The sequence below is a fragment of the Camelus dromedarius genome, chromosome 32 (genome assembly GCF_036321535.1).
Source record: "Camelus dromedarius isolate mCamDro1 chromosome 32, mCamDro1.pat, whole genome shotgun sequence".
NCBI classification, from domain to species: Eukaryota; Metazoa; Chordata; class Mammalia; order Artiodactyla; family Camelidae; genus Camelus; species Camelus dromedarius.
In genome coordinates, this window is record NC_087467.1 from 21,266,419 (window position 1) to 21,284,230 (window position 17,812).

A 17,812-nucleotide genomic window follows, 5' to 3' on the forward strand; every position below is an offset into this window, starting at 1 on the left:
AAAACCCTTGGCGTCTGCCAGGCAGTGAGCAGGCGTCACGCAGTGTGAAGAGGGTATCACACGTGCAGGACGGGCTCACCTCATCAGAACATCAGGAGAGAGCTCACACCATGGAGGAAAGACTTAGAAGGGGCGTGGCCTTTGAGGTGTTCTTGGAAGAGTGGATAAAATGTTCGGCTAGGGAGGTGGAGTGGACGGAGAACTTTCTGAACAGAAGGAATGGCATGAGGAGGAGTCTGGATGAGGAGGTCTGCTTTGGGGATCGGCAGACTCCTCATCTTTGAACTTAAACTATATGTGGACAGAAAGGAGCAGAGTGAAAAGGGTGAAAATGCTCGTTGTGGCCAAATAGAAAACAGATCTTCGTGTGCCAGGCCAAATCTGATTTCTATTAATTTCACAGGCGGTAGTTGGAAATAGAAGTTTATTGAACAGAACAAGAAAATGCCATTGGGGTGACACTTTGGAAGGGTTTTGGTGATGCTGCTGTGTATAAAACTTGCATGCAGGAAGTTACCAGAACCTGAGCTAAGACGGTGACAGAGGAGACGAAGAGTTGGGAAATGTATTTGAGAGGTATTTCCAGAGCTGCTCAGACTGGCCGTCGGTTGGGTTTTGGAGAAGGAATCCCCAGGTTTTGTGCTGGGGTGCCCAAGGACATCTTAGTGTCGTTGACATAGGGAGTCAGAAAGCCAGCCGTTGATGTGGGACAGAGAATTCTGGTTTAGACGAAATGCTTGTGAGGTGCCCCAGAAAGAAATTAGAAACCGAATTCAGCACTGGGAGAAACAGGACCAGAGGTCCAGAAGTTCACCCTTGGGGAAGCGGCGGCGGGAGGGCCTGTAGCACCAGGAGCCCGGGTCAGATCCGCAGACCCGGCCTCCTGCCCCCCTCACCCAAGGCTGCTGCTGTCTGGGAGAGCTGGGGGCAGAAGACCCGTTCCCTGGGAGGGCCAAGTCTGACAGTTCCTCCACCTGCCAAATCCCTGGATTGAAGGCTTCAGGAATAGGGAGAGACTGGGTTCCTATCTCAGCAAGGTTTGTTGAATGTTGAATATTGAACTTACTAAGATTAAAATGAAGCTGTAACACCAACTTGGGAAAAACACACAGCTACTTCCTTCTTCAGAAGAAAAAAACGTCTCTCATCTTTGCTGTTGGCTCTGATGTCCTGCTCTGTTGTACTCAAATGTGTTCACTCGATTTCTGAAACTAGGAGGAATTTGAAATTCCAAGGAGCTAAGATATAGCAAGCTACCTCTTACAGTTTATTTTTCCAGGCCATTCCTGAGTGGGAACAGACAGGAAATGAATCGTTACTTAACAGAGATGTTTGCGGTATAAATACAATTTGTTAACTTTAGACCATTTTCCTCGGTTTCACTCCTGCCATACCTCAAATTTTGTTTTCTTCTGAAGAGAGAAAAAAGCACAAGTGATCTGGAAAAATAAACCTTGCTTTTGAGTGTTCCGCTTAACTTCTGTTTTTGTGTACAAATTGTATCCTATAAATTATACTGTGACCCATCATTTGGAGAACTTAAAAAAAAAAACGAAAAGCCTAACCCCTCATTTCCTTTGCGTTTTTCTAAAGGTCAAATGCTGCAAATACTGGCCAGATGACACAGAGATATATAAAGACATTAAAGTTACGCTCATAGAAACAGAGCTACTGGCAGAATACGTGATAAGAACATTTGCTGTTGAAAAGGTACGTTTTCACGCTCCTTTGAAAAGCTATGGTCAGCCGTGAGTGCTGGCAGCCTCATTAACTTACCTGGGATCATTCATACGTGGTCACACCTGAAGGCAGGTGGGCTCTTTCCAGTCATTTCTCAAGATTGCATCTCGCCCTCTGATTCTGTAGCAGCTCAGATCCATCTTTGAAACAAATCATGCCCATTTCACAAAACTCTGTGTTGCAACAGACCCGAAAGATACCACCTCTCTGTCTACTGCCTCTTCCTTTTTAAGCTGGTAGATGCTGTCCTGCCCATCGCTCTGTCTGGTTCACAGACAGTTTGATATGTGCCCTTTGTGCCATATGTCCACGTGGGTTTCCTGGTCGTGAGTTAGCATCACAGGCCTTAACTCCTCCTGGAACCCCCCTACTTTCTAGGGGCTTTTCCAGCCTGTGGTTTCATAGGACAAATGGGTTTTCCAGGTGGAAGTTTCCACCTGGAAACACAAGTAGACGCGGGACACCCTTGCATGACCAGCGCCTCCGTGCTTCCTCGCCGCCATGCTGGTTCCAGCCCTCCGTGCCCACTGGCCCTGGGTGGGGGTCGCTGTGGCTCTCTGCCTCGTCCCATGTGCATGGACGGGGCCTCTTCGCCGGGAAGCGCTGGAGGGCGTAACAGGGAATCTCCTTGCTCCCCCTCTTTCTGCTGACATAGGGAGGGGCCGGAAGTGACGCACACTGCAGTCCGTCCAGAGAAGCGTCACAGGTAGGCTGCGGGGGAATGGAGGTGACGGGGCCGAGAAACCTGCTGCCCTGCGGTCCTCGTCTTGCCTTCACAGGAGGGGACACACGCTTTTGTCTGGGAGGTCCGCAGACTTTTCTGTCCAGACCTGATTCTCCGTGACGGAGCCCTGCACTGGATGTGGTGATGCGTCACGGACTTACCACTGGCGGGTCCCCTGGGAGGACCCGGGCTGAGGTGGACTGCTGGGCACTTGGCTCCCGGCCCTCCTCTCTCATTCTCATGACATCAAAGTGCACTTTCCAGATGAACAAGGCCAGTTTTAGGAAGTGAGGAAACCGCAGCATTGGCTTGTTGGCTAATTTACCCTGCTGTTTGGAACCACCTCTCCTGGTTTTCAAATCCGTATTTGTCATAGAATCACAAGGCTGAAAAGACTTCCGCTTATTTTAACCTGTTTCTCAGACTATTTAGCATTTTCCCCCCTCAGCCTGTCTTTTTTAACAAGCAGGCAGGAGGCTTGGAGACTTCAAAGAATGTGAAGTTCTGGTTGACTCAGTTCTTCGAGTTCTGAACCTCACACTTTGATGTCAATTTTTTTCCTTCTTAGGCAGGATTGAGGGGAAAATATGGGGGATTTTTCTGTGGCTCTTGGCAAGAGCACTCATGAATAACTGCATTAAAACAGCGATAAAAGACCCTGAATATTCTTTTCTCTAAAAAAAAAAATCCAAAAGCCATCACTTAAACATGCAGTCCTTTGAACAATAGTCAGCTCTCTAATAAGCTGAAGTGCATCTCTGTTGCTAAAGGAAGGGTTTGTTTGTTTCTTTGCTCTTTTTTAACCTCTTACTGTCCCCTCCCACATCCCCAGCTACACAGAAATGGTTCTGAAATGCCCAGTTATTTTAGTCACCAGACAACCAGCCAAGAGGTGGTGGAAGGAAGGCAGGACAAGGAGCTTGTTCAGGCATTTGGGGAAATTAAAATGACGTGTTAGTGATTTTCTAACCGGGCAGCTGGAATCTCTAAGGAAAATAAATCATTAGTACTTCTGTGGAACGCTGCTTGTAGGTTTTCAACTTTCTCATTAGAAAGGAAATTAAAAACAACAACAGCCGAGCGTGGACCTTGACAGTCCTGCAGTTCTGATTCTATTTTGAGAGTATTTGCATCCAGGGCCCTAAAGGCGATAAGTGGGTCTGGGTTCCATTTCCGCAAAGCGAGCAGGTGGGTTGCACTTTGATCAATTCCTGTTTGACCTGGGATTGTCTTTCCTTTCCTGGGGGAGCTGATGACTCAAAGCTACACAGATTTTAGATTACAAAGTGCCGGTCCTGTCAGGAGGAGGACGGCTGAAAAGTCTCTGTGGATCTGGGCAATCTGGTGACTCTGTCCCCACCTCTCTGGGCAGGAAGGAAGCCAGCAGTGGACACTGAATCCACTCTGCCGGGAACTCAGGCAGGAACTGGCCCTGCTCCTCTGTGAGACAGGACGTGCACCTAGTGATTCATTTTTGCCCCGTCTTTATCAGGCGCCCACTCTGGGTGGGCACTGCTGTTTGTCTCGGGTTCTGCCGTCCCATTATACCACAGCGAAAATGAGTGGATGCCACTTTTTCATATAGCAATAATACTAAGTATTATATTTATATTGTATATAATGTAATTCTTATATTATTTCTATAACATTAATTCTTACTAATGAAAAATAAACAAAAATACACTTGATAGCAAGTTGGGAGGTCCTGGGGCTGTGAGCACTGGTCCCACCTGCGATTTTCCCCCACGTAGGTTACAGAACAGCGGGAAGCAAAGCTGCCATGTCCGTGAGCAAGCGTGAGAGGCGGCTCGGGCAGTTTCCCTGCTAATCTTGTCAGTGGTGAACGTATCTGAGGGTGGAGGTCCACCTGGGGAGAAGGTTCCCTACACCCCAGACACTGACATCGACTTCGCTGAGAAAGTGAGCCTTAGATCAGCTGGGGGCCCGCCTCACGACAGATGGAGTTTGGGGTCTGGGGATGCTGGGTCTGAAATCTAGCACAGCTAGAAAGGGAAGTGCCCAAAAATTAAAAATAAAAATCACAGCATATACTGCTGGTGGGAATGTAGTTTGCTGCAGCCATTATAGAAGAAAGTTTGGAGATTCCTTTAAAAACTGAAAAAAGACTTACCATATCATCCAGCAATCCCACTCCTGGGCATATATCCAGAGGGAACTCTAATTCAAAAAGATACATGCACCCCAGTGTTCACAGCAGCACTGTTTACAATAGCCAAGACATGGAGGCAACCTAAATGTCCATTGACAGACAACTGGATAAAGAAGTTGAGTGTGTGTGTGTGTGTGTGTGTGTATATATATATATATACACACCACAACAATTATACACACACACACACACACACACACAATGGAATACTACTCAGCCATAAAAAGAATGAAATAATGCCATTTGCAGGAACATGGATGGACCTGAAGATTGTCATACTAAGTGAAATAAGCCAGACAAAGACAAATATCATATATCACTTATATGTAGAATCCAAAAAAATGACACAAGTGAACTTATTTACAAAACAGAAACAGACTCACAGACATAGAAAATAAAACTTTGGTTACCAGTGGGGGAAAGGGAGGGGGTGGAGGGATAAACTGGGAGTTCAGGATTTGCAGATACTAACTACTGTATATAAAATAAGTCAACAGCAAGGTCCCACTGTACGACACAGGGAACTCTATTCAATACCTTGTAATGGCCTAGAGCAAAAAAGCAGGTGGAAGGGAATATGTGTGTACAAGTGAATCACTATGCTGCACACTAGAAATTAGCATGACATTGTAAACCGACTAGACTTCAATTTAAAAAAAGATCACAGTGTATAGGAGAAATAAATGCCCTTTGTTTGTCTCTGGAATAAATACGTATTTATTAAAGGCTTTCCCACTCCATGGGACCACCGCTGCCCCATCACCATAGGAGACCCAGGGGAGCTCAAGGGGTTTAGAGGGCAGCTCAGGCCCGGCCATTGTCTTCTGCTGGAGGCTTTGGCCAAATGTTGCCGTGGTTTTAATGTTGGAAATATGGGCGCCTCACTACCTGGTAATCTCACTGTGGGGTCACAGAGCATATTTAGCAGATGACAGGGTTGACTTTCCTTTGTGAATCCCTGATGGCTTAATTCGTTAATGCTTAAACTCCACTTAAAAATAAAGTGATTTTCAAAGAGAAATAAAACCTCAGCACTTGCGGGCTATTAAGCCAAGACCAACGAACATGCTGATGGCAAACAAGTCTTATCTTAAAACCTATCATTGTTTGCCTCTTCTGGTCTTTCAAAGTGCATAAAAATCCTGAATTTCTCCCTGGCTAAGTATGTGTGAACAGTGACTGAGGGAGGGCTGTGACAAGGTTACTGGGAATTTAATGTTAAGATAATAAAATCAAACCCAGGGCCTGATGCAGAGATGGTGTTCAGGAAACAGTGATGGAGTGAGAGAAGGGAGAAAGTCCAGTTTGTGCTCGGATTCCCTCCAGAATTCTGAGTAACTGTTGTCTTCAAAATAAACTTTTGTTTTAAAACACAGTCTTCATACACAGGCTCCTAATTTTAAAAAAAAAAAAAAAAAGAAAAAGAAAGCAACTTAATTATTCTCAAAACAAGAACACGTTTTTTCCAAAACAACCCTCTGCCTTCCCTCTTCGGTTTACTGCGGACCCCACCCCCAAACATCACCTCCCCTTCACGCCACGAACGTCTTCCTCCCTGTTACACCTTCTTCCCAGCAGTTCAGTTTCCCAGCCCTGGGCTCACTCGCTGCTTCGGGGTACGTGGCCCCCTCCTGGCTTCTCATCGTGTATTTTCCTTTGTTCTCTCCCCCGGGCTGTGCCGATGGACGGCAGCGAGGTGTTCACGAAATCCGCGAGATCAGACAGTTTCACTTCACCGGCTGGCCGGACCACGGCGTCCCCTACCACGCCACGGGGCTGCTGGGCTTCGTCCGGCAGGTCAAATCCAAGAGTCCGCCCAGCGCAGGCCCGCTGGTGGTGCACTGCAGGTGAGCGGAGGCCAGAGGCCCTGGAAGGAAGCACGCGCGCGGTGGGTACGGGTCTCCTTGCGCGCTGAAAGCGCGTGCAAGCTCGTTAGCGGTGATGATTGCACCACGTCGGGAAGGCGCCGGGTGCCGCCGCATCGTGCACTTCGCGGGGGTTCATTTCACGTTGCGTGAATGTCACCGTAATGGAAATACAGAGGGAAGCGGCAGCGCCGGGGCCCTTTCCCCTCTGCTGACGTAGCCTCTCTCCCAAAGTGCTGGCGCCGGGAGGACCGGCTGTTTCATCGTCATCGACATCATGCTGGACATGGCGGAAAGGGAAGGCGTGGTGGACATCTACAACTGCGTCCGCGAGCTGCGGTCTCGGAGGGTGAACATGGTGCAGACCGAGGTACCGCCGCTCCCCTCCGCCCTCGGCGCCGCCCCCAGCACCTGCCCTGCGCCCCGCCTCCCGGGCCGAGGGGAAAGCAGGCCAGCTGTCCTGTCTCCAAAACTCCCCGGAAGAAAAGCCATCTTCCTGGCTATCCTCTTCCCCTCCCTCCCTCTTTCCATCCACCCTTCCTTCTTTCTATCTTTCATAAACGCGCAGAAAAGGCCAGGAGTCTCCCAGGTCTCCAGCTCTGCTCCGTGAGCCCGACTCTGCCCTTGCTTCCGTGTCCAGGGTCCAGCGAGGCTCTCCATGAAGCACTCGGATTCAGTGCCGTTTCTTTTTATTGTGTCTTTGAAACTAGCTGGTAACCAGAGCGAGACCACTCCCGAGAACAGCCAGGCATTTGGCAAGTGGCTGAAGGGTGGTCTCTGTGTGTTTTGTTCTCCCCCTCCTGTCCCTAGAAAGAAAGTCAGCCCCGTGGCCCGGCATCGTGGGAATTCACCCATTTTCTGGAAGTTCTCCTCTATAATTTATATATAAATTAGAATTGAAGGTGTATCAGGAATTTAAGTTTTTGAGAAAAAGCATTCCATCCTACTTCCAGGAAATTCATGCATTTACTAATATTTGATCACTTTAAGTAGGCATGGCACTCACCACCTGGAAAATGAATCATGATGTAGAATGAACAAGAATCCTTTACATTCAGATTTTGTATTCAAGTTAACCAGAGCCAGTGGGAAACCTAGTTTCATTTTCTAACTAATGAAAAGAAAGAGCAGAAACTGTAAATGCTACTTTCATGGCCTTTTTTTTAGAGGAGGGATTCTTTGTTTTAAAGATGAAAATGATCACAGTGTATTTTTTAATGTGCTTGACAGTTGACCAGACATTGTCACGTCCACTGTCTCACTCGATCCATTTCTGGGGTGTGGTTTAATAGGGCGGGCTGTTTTTGAGAACTAAGAGTGCTACTTATTTATAGAAACCAAGGTAAAAAGTGATGGGACTCGTCTGCTTTCACATAATTAGAGCTCAATGGTAAATAGGGTAGAACTTTACTAATTAACTGTAGGGAAAATCAGTGCCGGTTCAGAATTATTAGAGGGTGATTTTTAAACTGTAGATTTGTATGTACAAACAGGAGCTCTTCCCTGGTCACGTAAAGACTTTTGTCATCATCGCATTAATTCGTGTTTCAAAATAAGTATCTCTGAGTGCTCGGAACTGTTTATTTTCATAGTGATGTCACGTTTCCCTGGACCTTCTCTGCACTATCGATTTGGTTAGCAAAGTCCTCTTTTCATTATGTATGGATAAGATTCCGCTTACTTCTTCCTCTGCAATGCTGAGTTCCAGACTCATGGGATCAGAATTACAGAGTGTGTAGCCACGGTTACTTTCACATTCCAGTGTTTGTGCTGGTATTTATCAGTGTCTGAGTGGTTTTAATCGATCCATTTAACGCTTCTGCATTGAGCCCCCGTTTATCTCTTCCTCCTGTTACACCCCACACATGCCCAGTCACTAACATGCCAGCCATCCCGTGTGGAGAACAGGCTTACTGGCCCTGGAGTACCCGCCTCCTAGCAGCCAGGTGGGAAGTCATGGTCTGTGATGGGTGGACCATCGTCTTGACCACATAGGGCTGCCCTCCATCCTTCCCTAGTTCCTACAGGGCCCCTTGGTTTCTCTCCCCCTAACTGCCCCCACCCCGTGTCACCAGGAGCAGTATGTGTTTATCCACGATGCCATCCTGGAGGCCTGTCTTTGTGGAGACACCTCGGTACCTGCTTCCCAAGTGAGGTCTCTGTATTATGACATGAACAAGCTGGATCCGCAGACAAACTCGAGCCAGATCAAAGAGGAGTTCCGGGTAAGTCGTGCGCAAGGGAGAGGCGACTGGCTGGGACCTTGCTCCCGAAGAAGCATCTCAGAGTCAGCCCCCGACCCCATAAGCCAACCAGGGCTTCTCAGCCTCGGCACCGGTGTCCCCGGCCCGTCCTGTGGGGTGTTTGGCAGCATCCTGGCCTTTACCCACTGGGTGCCAGGAGACCTTCACCGCACTGGTTCCAACAACCAAAACGTGTGCAGACATTTGCAGTGCTCCAGGTTACCTGGCTGGGAAGCACTGGGCTGGCAGAGCCAGGCCCCCATAGCAAGTGGACATCGGACAGTCCCACAGCGAGTGTAACACGGTGCAGCGAAACCAAGCAGGGTGCCTTCAGGGAACTTGCGGCCAGGAGATCATGCCGTTTCTCACACTCACGTTCGTCTAAATGTCCTCGGCTCTGGACCAAACTCTACCAGCCTCTTACTCCCACACGCCCAGATGTCCAGCCCTAGTTAGATTGGAGGGCGTGTAATCTTGCACACCCACTGCAGCCCTCAGGCCTGATGGGCGCTGTCCAGGGACAAAATCCGAGAGAACAGAGAAATCAAAACCTAACTGTGTCGGTGGGGGAGGGGCCACCTACTGCAGGAACTGGGGACCTTCTGGGGTCTGAACAGGAGTCTGGGTTCTCTCCCCAAGTGCGTGTCCTCCGTCCGCAGACCCTGAACATGGTGACGCCGACCCTGCGCGTGGAAGACTGCAGCATCGCGCTGCTGCCCCGGAACCATGAGAAGAACCGCTGCATGGACGTCCTGCCCCCTGACCGCTGCCTGCCCTTCCTCATCACCATCGACGGCGAGAGCAGCAACTACATCAACGCCGCCCTCATGGACGTGAGCGCCCCCCCAGCCCCCCGCCGCGGGGAACCGGGCATCTCTCCAGGGGCAGCCCGCGACGCCCTTGGGGTTTGGTGTTTTAAGACATAAACTACTGTCAGAGTGCATTTCAGATCCTGTATCTGTTTTTGTGCCGGGGCCGACATTCTGGGTCTCCCGGAGACCCCGGTCCAGGAGGATGGATAAATGAAGCGTGTCCCAGCTGCTACTCTCTGAGCACTTAAATTTTTAACCTGCTGGCTGGAGAGCAGGAGACAGCTGTTAGTAACGAAGGCAGTAAAGTGGGATAACGTGGTTTGCAGCGTTGTGTTAGTTCTCAGGCCTCCTCATCTAGGCGGTAATTAACAAGGGGGGAGCGGATTGCCTGTCGGCACAGATAGGACACAACTGATCACTGCCTGTCAGTCCGTTTACTTCTAACTGAATGAACATTTCTATTCAATTGATGGAGAAAGTGAATGGGTATTTTCCGTGCTAATAGGGAAATTTTCATTCTGTTGCTGCGGTATCAGTAAAAAGGCATCTCAGCTTGTCTGAAGCTCTACAGAGCTGTAAAAAGCACGCGTGTTTTTATGGCAGGAGTAAGTAACACCGTCACACACAGAAGTGACAAGCACGTGGATTTCAGGGAAACAGAACTATTTTAATCATGCATATTTTTTAAGTAAAGTTAAACTTTCCCCATTAAATAAAATGGTTATGTATAGAACCAATATTGCCTTCCTGCCAGAAATACCAAAAAAAAAAAAAAATGAGATACTAAGTTCTCTTGGTCTCAAAGTGAGGATATTTTATGGTTAGTCTTCTGCAAATGAGTCGATATTTGGTCTACTTGGCATTGACCACAGGGAAAGAATTCAACAATGCTGAACACCTTCAGTGCTTCAGGTCCCAAGCTCCCCTGTGCACAAAACGCCTTGACCTCCCAGCACACTTCCCGCGTGTATCTGGGTCTCTCTTGTTTGTGTTTGCAGAGCTATAAGCAGCCTTCAGCTTTTATAGTCACCCAGCACCCTTTGCCAAACACAGTGAAAGACTTCTGGAGGCTGGTCCTGGACTACCACTGCACGTCCGTAGTGATGCTGAATGATGTGGATCCCGCCCAGGTGAGAGTCGGGAATTACGGTCAGAGCCGGGCCTGGTGTCCAATGCCTGTTGGCTTTGTTTGCACATCGAGAAGTGCGGTCCTCCCCACCCCCCAGGCCAAGTCACAAACACCAGGCGAGGGCTGAGAATCAGAGGAGCTGACACCCCATTGCTGAAAATCAGATGGAATTAGGGATGGGGCAGAAAATAGTCTGAAACCAAAACGACGGACTGGAATTGTAGACAGTGGGAGTGACGGGCAAGAGCGGGTCAGAAATTGGGCTGTTCCCGGAGAATGGAAGTACTGACTGGAGGGCAATCCAAGGTCACGGGCAGAGTCAGAGCAGAACAGGAGCCTGAAGGTGGCAGAGCCCAGGACAGAGCCAGCAAACCAGGGGGCCGTGAGGAAGGGCCGCCAGCCTCTGACCCAGCTTCCACGCATCCGTCCAGGAGCATCTGTGCAGCTGCCTCCTGCTCAGCTCACCGGGAGCCTGCAGGTGCCCGTCGTCCCGGTGAGGTGACAGTGGAGACCAGCACGTGATTCTAGGGGATAGCAATGACTTGTGTCAACTCTTTGGTAAAGATATTAAAAAGAAATACCACTGGAACTTGACAGTGAGAAAAGCTCAGAATGATAAGTGGGGCTTTTTCATATCTCCTCTTCTTAAACATAAAAAGAGAGGGCACTGGGCAGTGATGACTCAGTCTTAGTAATGGGGTTGGAAGCGCTAAAGGGCCAGTGAGGCCAGCAGCAGCGCAGCAGCCCTGGGAGAGGGATTTCCTGCCTTTGGGCTCGGCTGCTCCAGTCCTAGGCTGACCTGCCGGGACAGAGGGCACATGGCAAGTTTGAACTCAGCGTGTTTTAAGAATAAACTTGTTCTGAAGCTGAACTAATCTTCTACCTCATAGACACAAATTCTTTAAAGAAAAAAACTCTGAAGTATTTCAGCTGCCACACTGGACTTTTTCCTTCCCAGAATCCACTGTATTGTCACCCACCTGCCGTAAGTCCAATGGGCATTCACTTCGGTTCTGTACTGTTTTTAATTACATTTGAGGCCCTACCTGACACGGTTATGGCTCCAGCCTGCAAGCTCGTTAATGAAATAATAATGATAATCCTTGTCCTCATCCAGTCCTTTTTACTTAAGAAGCTTAAATATTTTAGGAGTCTTCCCTATTATCCTCTCTGAAGAGTAGATTGCAACCATTTGGAAGGACAGGCAGACGCCACAGCTGGAGGAACTTCAGAGACACCACGGGAAGCAGGGCCCAGGACCCTGGTTTTCCACCCCACGATGCTGCTGGTTAAGTTTCACTAAGGCAGGCACCCTCACTCACAGACAGTTACAGGCTAAGTGGCTGCCCCCTCTTCAGGCTTATGCTTTTTCCCCAAATGTGAACCCCAAAGTGTAGCAATACGCTGTTTTCTTCGTATTAGTGAACCAGACGTCAGTGATTCTCACGTGTTCTTTCTGGACGACAGTGTTTGAATTCTCAAGCTGCGTTCTAACCCGGCCGTGTCTGGACTCACACCAGGCCCTGGCTGATGGCGGTGGGAGGGACAGGGAGGCCCCACTTCCGCCCTGCAGACAGAGCTGGTGCTCAGAGAGAGAGGAGGCTCCTGGGATTCGGTCTTTTACAGAACACTAAACGGAGCATTTGAACTGAAAGTCTTTGCAATTGCACAAGAATAGCACTCAACGACTTTAAGTATTTATATCTCTGGTTCATGGACGTGTGATGCGCTATTTAAGCCATTTTCCACACGGTTTCCTTGGGCAGAGTGCAGAATGCGGTGTGGGGAGTGCCAGGTGCCCGCCTAGGCCGATCCTGTTTTTCTGGTGTCAGTGACAAGCTTTAGATTGGGGCCTGAACCAAGAGAGTGAACAGAAAGGAAAGCTGACTCAGTCGGGAGGAGAATGGGCAGAACAGCTCAGATGTGCCTGTTAGGGCCTTCGTTACCGCCGGCGTGTCCCATCGTACTGCCTGTGAATTTCAACAGTGGGTACCCTTGGGTGTCAAAAAGTCAACATCAGCAGGCTTATTGAGTGACAAGGCAGTTCTGTCACTTGTCACCAGGAAGCGCTGGTGAGGAAGCAGAAATTTCCTGGAAGCATTATTTTACAATAAATAAATGTAATTCCTAAAATACTACAGATTTTGCCAACAAAGGACGGACCCATAGTTACCCTGCTTTCATCCTTGAGCAGGAAGTCCAGACCTTCAACTTCCTTGGAACAGAGGGAGGGGGCTGGCTCTGGCCAACCCGCTGAAACCCGTCTCGTAGTCTTGGACACAAATCAACCTTTGTAACCTTTGATGATGAGGTTTTAGAGCCTTTGGAAAATGAAAGGCATCAGGAAAAGGAAGTTCAACCACTGAGCTCTCTCTTTTTGTGGTACATTATTCTGCTTAAAATGAGATGATATGTTTTTCGTCTGCTCTTGGCCCAAAAGAAAAATACTATAAAATAACGAGGTCATTGCCTCTTGCCTTCCCCCAGCCATTTGTCCCTCGGGTCAGTCAGAAAGAAGAAAGTTAAACACTGCTCCCCAAAACATCACAGCGTACCACGTCCCCAGGGCAGTTGAATTTCAGACTTTAAATGCCTACCTACATTAGGGGCCCAGAGCTTTAGGAGAGGTTTGTGAGAACAGGTTGTTTCCGAGTTTAGAGTTTCTGGGGGGCAGCAGCAAGCGAAGCCTCCCCCATCAGCCGCCTGCCCAGCGCCCCTCCCCCCCACTGACGTCACGTGCATCCTGTGCGTGCAAAAGTCCTGGTTTCCTGGCATCACCGGTACCTGGAGCTTGAGACTCTGAGAATTGTGGTTTTTCAATTAAAGCCACCTCCAGGTAAAAGAGCCAACAGTTACTCTTATTACACCAGTTTCCTAGATCTGAGCTGGGAGGGTTTGGACCAGAGCATGAAAATGCAAGCCAACCCTGTTATCAGTATCTTGTCACTAAATAGCCCTATTCCCCAAGGTGAGTACAAACTACGGTGCCAGCCCAGACGGGAGGATGGAGATCTGGGGCGTTGACAGGTATGCATTCCATCTCAGGCGTCTCAGAGCCTGGAAGGGCAGGCTTGGCTTCTCCCCAGGGCTGGAGAAGAGTTCCCTTCAGCCGCAGAAGGGACCTGACAAGGGCTAGGTCCACAGCATCCACGTGGCCTCCTTGGAACACAGAGGTGCTCACGGCTTAAAGATGCTTTCAGAGAAAGTGAAGGCAAAAGTATTAGGAGAGGAGGTGGATTTAAGGAATCAGCCAGCAAGAAAGTCCTCAAGCTGACTTGCTGGTAGGAAAAGAGAGAAAGGGGAGAAAATGAAATGACTCGGGGGTGTGTTGAGAACGACTGAAAGCTTCCCGTGACCTGATCCCAACCACGAGGAGTAAATGTATTCTTCCCACTCACCTTGTGTCTCTGTGTTTTGAACTCAGTTGTGTCCACAGTACTGGCCCGAGAACGGCGTACACAGACACGGCCCCATTCAGGTGGAGTTCGTCTCCGCGGATTTAGAAGAAGACATCATCAGCAGGATATTCCGCATTTATAACGCAGCCCGGGTAGGAGCCGCGGCTCACGTTATGCTTTTGTTGTTTTGTCACTTGTTGGTTGTTTAGAGGGTTGGTACTGGTCACTGTTCTAGGTGTTTGGAATACACTCTAGGAGACTGTGAGCAAAACAAAGCTCCTGACCTTATAGAGCTTCCATTCTACTGGGAGAGGACAGACCAGGGATGAGGGATGTAACAGATATGGTACCAGATGTGTTAGAAAGTGACAGGTGCTGTGGGAACAAGAGCGGGGAGGCAGAAGGTGCTCAGGTCCGAGCAGGAGGGAGGGCGGATGTGCCCTGTGACCAAAGACCGGAGCAAAGTGAAGGAGCAGCCGCTGCTCTTGTGGAGACAGCTTTCCAGACAGAAGCAATGGTCAGTGCAAAGGCCCTGAGGTCAGGAACCATCCAGAGGCTGTGTAGCTGCATCCCAGTAAGCAAAAGTGGGCGTAGCTGCTGGAGCAGTTCACCTGGAGGGACAGGGGCCTAGGTCACGCAGGGCCTTGCAGGTCACTGCCAGGGCTGGCGGTTTTGCTTTGAAGGAAGTAAGGAGCCATGACAGGGTTTTGAGTAGAAGGGTCACATGATACAATTTACCTTTGAAAGGAGCACTCTGGCTTCTCTGCTGAGAACAGAGAGTAGGCGAGGCTACTATAATCCCATGTAGGAAGGGACAGGGCGGACTGGAGTGGAGCAGTTGGAGGAGGTGAGAGGTGGAGAGGTTCTGATTCATTCTGATGGCACAGCTGGCGGGGTTTGCTGATGGCCTGGATCCCAGGGAGGCCAGGGTGGCTCTCAGGATTTCAGCCCTGAGAACTAGACGGAACAGACATTCGCCATGCTGGGAAAGGCCCTTGGGGTAGCAGGATTGTTAGAGGGTCGGGGGCACACGTGGACGGGGGTCAGGAGTTCAGCTGGGGACATAGTAGATTCGAGATGACAGTTAGACACCTCAGTGGGAATATCAAGCAGGCCTTTGAATCTGTGAGGGGGAAGTTCAGGAGAGAGGGCTGAACTGGAGATCCAAATTGATGCCTTATTGGAACATTAAAAGCCATGAGACTGAATGAAATCATCAAGTGAGAGGCAGAGAAGAGACAGCACGCAGGCCTGAGCCTGGGGCGTCCATCAGCAAGAGGTCTGGGAGAAATGGAGGCCGGGCACACAGGGACAGCCAGGAGGAGGAGAGAGAGTGCACTGTGTCAGGTGCAGCTGAAGGTCACGGAAGACAGTCCCAGTGACTTACCGTGGCCACATGATTTCTTAGATACTGCAAATTCCACTTAATCGTGACGAAAGAGTACTGAACTAGTGATCCCTTATCAGGGGTCACACCAATAAGCAGAACCGTCTCCTACTCCGAGGAAACACGGTGTAGTCTACATCACCTTGAGCTCACAGACATCTCCAAATAAGTTAGCCTTTTCCCTTCATTTCCCTGCCATTAAGGCAAAGCCTTTTTACTGCTTCCTGCCCGATGTGGTCCGTGCTCAGTTTGTGCTATTTTTCACTGGGCTTTTGCAAAACCCTAAGCCTTCTTTGCATTCACTAGGCTGGCCTGTCATTGGAAACACCTGGTTTTTTACAACCACTGGAGATTAAAGCTTGTAACCCTTCAGGCCAGTGGACAATTCCTTCATTATTTGCAGGCAGGCCCCCAGCTCCCAAAGGCCCTGCTGGAATGAGGGCCAGGTGGGTGGGACCAGCCCGCTGGAGGTGGGCACTGGGAATGACGCCTGGTTTCTCTCTCTCCACTCCCCGGCCGCTGCCCAACCCTCTGCAGCCCCAAGACGGGTATCGGATGGTGCAGCAGTTCCAGTTCCTGGGCTGGCCCATGTACAGGGACACGCCGGTGTCCAAGCGCTCCTTCCTGAAGCTCATCCGCCAAGTGGACAAGTGGCAGGAGGAGTACAACGGCGGGGAGGGCCGCACGGTCGTGCACTGCCTGTGAGTACTTGACCCCGGCCGCGGTCGCCGTCAGCGGAGAAGGGACAGGCAGGTCTGCTCTCCCCTTGGAAGGGTCTTAGGAGACTGCTCACACTTACCCTCCACCAGAGGTCCCCATCTCTGTCGCGGGGAAAGACGCTCTGTCACCCCTCCCCCCACCACTTTCCCCTTCCTTCTCACGGACCCAGTTCATTAAAAACATCTGTACTGAGACAGGGTCCAAAAGGATCACTTAATAGCCCACATCCCCGGCTTTACTTCTCCCCATCCAGATAGAACTTCTGATCAGAGTAAGTTCAGACGGTCACCTGTGTGGAGCTGATGCAAGCCTGGCGGGGAAAATGGACATTTTGGTTACAGTTTGCATTAGATCTGTTAGGTTTTTTGGAGATACGAAAAATAGTTTGCAAGGAGGAGTGTATAGCTCAATAGTAGAGCACGTGCTTAGTATGCATGAGGTCCTGGATTCAGTCCCCAGTACCTCCATTAAAAAATACATAAACCTAATTACCTACCCCCCAAAAAATAAATTAATTAAAATAAAATAAAAATAGTGTGCAGTTACTGATTTCTGCCTCTGGAGTCTGCCAGTGCTGGAACTGGGAACATGGCGCATGGTAGCTCTTTGATGAGGGCTTCCTAACGAGGGCCAGTGCTGTGACCCACAGGAGGAAGTCCCCGTCGGGGAGCCGAGGCACCAGGACAGGCCTAGGTGGGAGATACAGAGACCCCCTTAAATCACTGCACCTGGTAGCCACTGACCGCACTCTCCCAGGGCACGGCTGTGACCCTAGGACTGAACAGCCACACCGCCCCCGGCGTCCTACCTCAGACGGCGGGCTGCCCTTTAACTCCAGTGGGCGTGGTGGGCGCCCGCCGTGTCCGCCCTCCTGCCAGCCCAGCACCCGGCCCTTCTGGTGAGAGAACTGGGACTTTTCTCTGGGGACCGTCCTCCCCACTCTGAAGCCCCTGCAGGAAGTTCCTGTGGGGCCCCTCCTCCTCTCTGCATCATGGCATGAGACCCAGGCCTGGAGAAGATGCTGATTGCTGTTTAGATTCAAAAATCTAAATCTAAGAATTTTTAGTTGTGGAACCAAGTTAGGTTCATTTAGTATCCTCCAGTGCAGCCAGGAAAGGATGCTTTGACCCGCACATCAACCTGCTGTCCGTCTCTGAGGTGAGAACTTCGCATTCCGCATAGCATAGCGCCACCTACTGGCCGTTGGCGGAGCATCCCTGCCCAGACGCCCTCCAGGGGCCGTGAATTGAGGCACGTTACATCTCATAGTAAGCAAATAGGGAAATCTTTTTTTTTTTTTAATTTGGGGGGGTTAAGGTAATTAGGCTTATCTGTTTATTTATTACTTTTGGTGGAGGGTTTGAAGGCAGGCACTCTACCACTGAGCTATACCCTCCCCCTAGGAATTTTTTCTTTATGCACGTCTTCCAGCTAGTAAAACCAGATGAAATGGATAGATGCAGGATATCACCATTTTTCAACCCTTGATGAAAATAATGGATGTATGCAGTGGTCATTGACAGCTGCTAAAATCATTAGGTGAAATGCTGATGGGGAAGAGCAGTATGGTGTCCATGCAAAGAAAATCCTGGAACGGAGCCACGCCCTGGGGTACCCTGGTTTA

General features: G+C 49.7%; 1 protein-coding gene across 3 annotated transcripts in view; it reads left to right on the forward strand.

The window, feature by feature from the left end:
• Nucleotides 1–17,812, forward strand: part of PTPRM (protein tyrosine phosphatase receptor type M) — a 605,094-nt gene that overhangs the window by 575,143 nt on the left and 12,139 nt on the right. For 2 of the 3 annotated variants that reach the window (XM_064481603.1, XM_031439166.2), the window contains 8 exons: nt 1,594–1,710; nt 6,327–6,481; nt 6,734–6,869; nt 8,575–8,724; nt 9,402–9,575; nt 10,553–10,684; nt 14,108–14,233; nt 16,006–16,169. In XM_064481603.1, the coding sequence (XP_064337673.1) occupies nt 1,594–1,710; nt 6,327–6,481; nt 6,734–6,869; nt 8,575–8,724; nt 9,402–9,575; nt 10,553–10,684; nt 14,108–14,233; nt 16,006–16,169 (1,154 nt within the window). Of the gene's footprint in view, nt 1–1,593; nt 1,711–2,395; nt 2,447–6,326; nt 6,482–6,733; nt 6,870–8,574; nt 8,725–9,401; nt 9,576–10,552; nt 10,685–14,107; nt 14,234–16,005; nt 16,170–17,812 lie in introns of all 3 variants that reach the window. The other variant, XM_031439160.2, reaches the window with a different exon arrangement.